At 39.3% G+C, this 2,284-nt stretch overlaps 1 protein-coding gene across 2 annotated transcripts in view; it reads right to left on the reverse strand.

The window, feature by feature from the left end:
• Positions 1 to 2,284, reverse strand: part of LOC126395147 (cytotoxic granule associated RNA binding protein TIA1-like) — a 17,219-nt gene that overhangs the window by 3,668 nt on the left and 11,267 nt on the right. Inside the window, exons 8-11 of one of the 2 annotated variants that reach the window (XM_050052365.1) lie at positions 1,865 to 1,963; positions 1,687 to 1,771; positions 1,435 to 1,573; positions 1,142 to 1,293 (exon numbers count right to left, since the gene is read on the reverse strand). In XM_050052365.1, the coding sequence (XP_049908322.1) occupies positions 1,142 to 1,293; positions 1,435 to 1,573; positions 1,687 to 1,771; positions 1,865 to 1,963 (475 nt within the window). Of the gene's footprint in view, positions 1 to 1,141; positions 1,297 to 1,434; positions 1,574 to 1,686; positions 1,772 to 1,864; positions 1,964 to 2,284 lie in introns of both variants that reach the window. The other variant, XM_050052364.1, reaches the window with a different exon arrangement.

The following is a 2,284-nucleotide window of genomic DNA, read 5'->3' on the forward strand; positions in this document are numbered from 1 at the left end:
ACACATATATATATATATATATATATAATTTTTTTTTTTTACCAAATTCTAAACTGATTTTTGGACAAACTTACATTGCAGGTAAGTATAAATGTCATGGGGTCCAATGCAGAGGGAGGTTTTATGTAGGAATGTGGTTAGAGGTTGGAGTGTCAACAGGTTGAGTGAAAGTATCAAGTAAAAGGAGGAGAACTTGACTCGTTTTGACAAAAAGAAATTCAAAGTTGGAGAAATAAAATTAGATGTGTGGGGCAGTTAAGACCTCATAAACTGAAATAAAAGACAATTCAACATTGAGGCCTAATTATTGTAAAATTGAATTTAAGACATTTTAAGATGTTTCAAGGACCTACAGGCAACCTGAAATTCACACTGAATACAAAGTATAAATCAACTGATTAATTATGATATATTATTATAGATTAAGCTTATCAGCAGTATAGAGAGTGATTAAATTTTTCTCCACTGTTATCAGCTGCAACATTAAACTGATGAACACATTAATACATTATCAATGAGAATAATCCAGTGATAAAATATGTGATTCTGAAATGGGCCATTTTTATGCAAATAATTTTACTTAAGATTTTAAATGCAGGACTTTTAATAGTATTTTTACACTGGAATATTGCTGCTATTACCCAAGTAAAAGATCTGAATAATTCCTCCATCATTGGACATTTGAAAAAAGCTGAAATTATACTTCAGCTATGTCTGCAGGCTTCAAAGCTGTGAGTTTCTGACGGTAGTAGATTGTCAAGAGTGGACTTGAAACTTGCTGAAAAAAGGTTCAGTTATTGTCACCTTTTACACTAACACAAACCTAGCAAAGCCATTTCCACTGTAAACTTCTGCTCACCATCGTAAATAAATATTGTAAATGAATACGTCGGGCGCACAAAATAGTCCCATATTCAGATAGTAAACTCAACACTATTGCTTATATCACAAAGCCAGTGAGACAACGTAAACATGGCAACTATGGGGAACATAATTAAAGCATGATACAACCCCACAAGGCCCATTTAGTATTGCCGTGGTAACAGCAACTGGCAGAACTGAGGCAAACAGGTTCAGCGAGGGGAAAGTACCTTCACTCTCAAGCTGCTCCCTTGACCCCCGAGTCATTTCTGGTACTCACTTGTAGCCCTGCTGATCCCAGGTCTGTCCATAGACTCCATAGCTCGGCACCTGCCATCCATTGGGTACATACTGACCAATCTGCTGTGTAGCTGTGTTGCCGTACCACTGACCCCACTGAGAGTAGGGCTGCGCTGCGAAGCTCACTGTGTTCTGCTGACATACAGAATAATATTTTAAGAGGCAGAGTATCATGTTGCACCACAGTTAAAGACTGTAGCAGGCCAGCAGGGACTTAATTTAATGTCTGGGTGATGATTATAAAGTTGTGTTGGGGATAATCTTGGTGCTTACCTGAGGCATCTGTACCTGCTGTATGGGGCTAACCATGTCTGTCGTTTCTTTGCCCCAGTAACACTTAACAACATAGCCCTCTATGGATGTACCATTGACAGACACAATGGCATGAGCTGCTGCTTCATGAGAGTTGAATCTGCACACAGAAAAGAGGTAGACTGTTGAGTATCAAGTCTTAAAACCATTTAAGAGTTAAACCTTCAATGCATCCAATAAATGTCTGACAGGTCAATCTGAAAGAGAGCTTACCTCACGAATGAGTAGCCTTTGTCCGGGAAAACACGAATTTCCATTATTTGGCCAAAAGGTGAGAAGGTCTGTCTCATAATTTGCTCTAAAAACAAAAATAAAATGAAGAGTTGATATTCAATGTGCAAGTAGTGCCTCTAAACCTGCTACTTAATCTCACTGACAAACTGCGACTCACCTGTGAGACCTGTGGTGACTCCTCCGCAATAGACGGTGCAGTTGCTGGGGCTGGACTGGTTGACCACCTCATCAAAAGACAGCTGCTTGGTACTGGTTGCTAAAGAAAAGTTAGGGCAGTTTATTTAATTTGTTGTCTTTTCTCAAAAATGTTTCTCTTATAATACATGCGTGCTGAATTAAAAAACAAATACATAGGTTTAATTCTTTTTGCATCTAAGGTTTGACTTATTGGGCCCTATTTAGATGGTCTAAAACGCGAAGCGCCAGGCGTGCGGCGCATGGGCGTGTCCCAGTTACTTGCAAGTTAGACAGCGCGTTTTTAGACTGTGCGCCATGGCGGAGAGTCTAAAAGGGTTGGACTTACTCTGTGAATTAGTCATGGGTGTGTTTTGGGCGCATCATTCAATAAGCCAATCAG

The sequence above is a fragment of the Epinephelus moara genome, chromosome 9 (genome assembly GCF_006386435.1).
Source record: "Epinephelus moara isolate mb chromosome 9, YSFRI_EMoa_1.0, whole genome shotgun sequence".
NCBI classification, from domain to species: Eukaryota; Metazoa; Chordata; class Actinopteri; order Perciformes; family Serranidae; genus Epinephelus; species Epinephelus moara.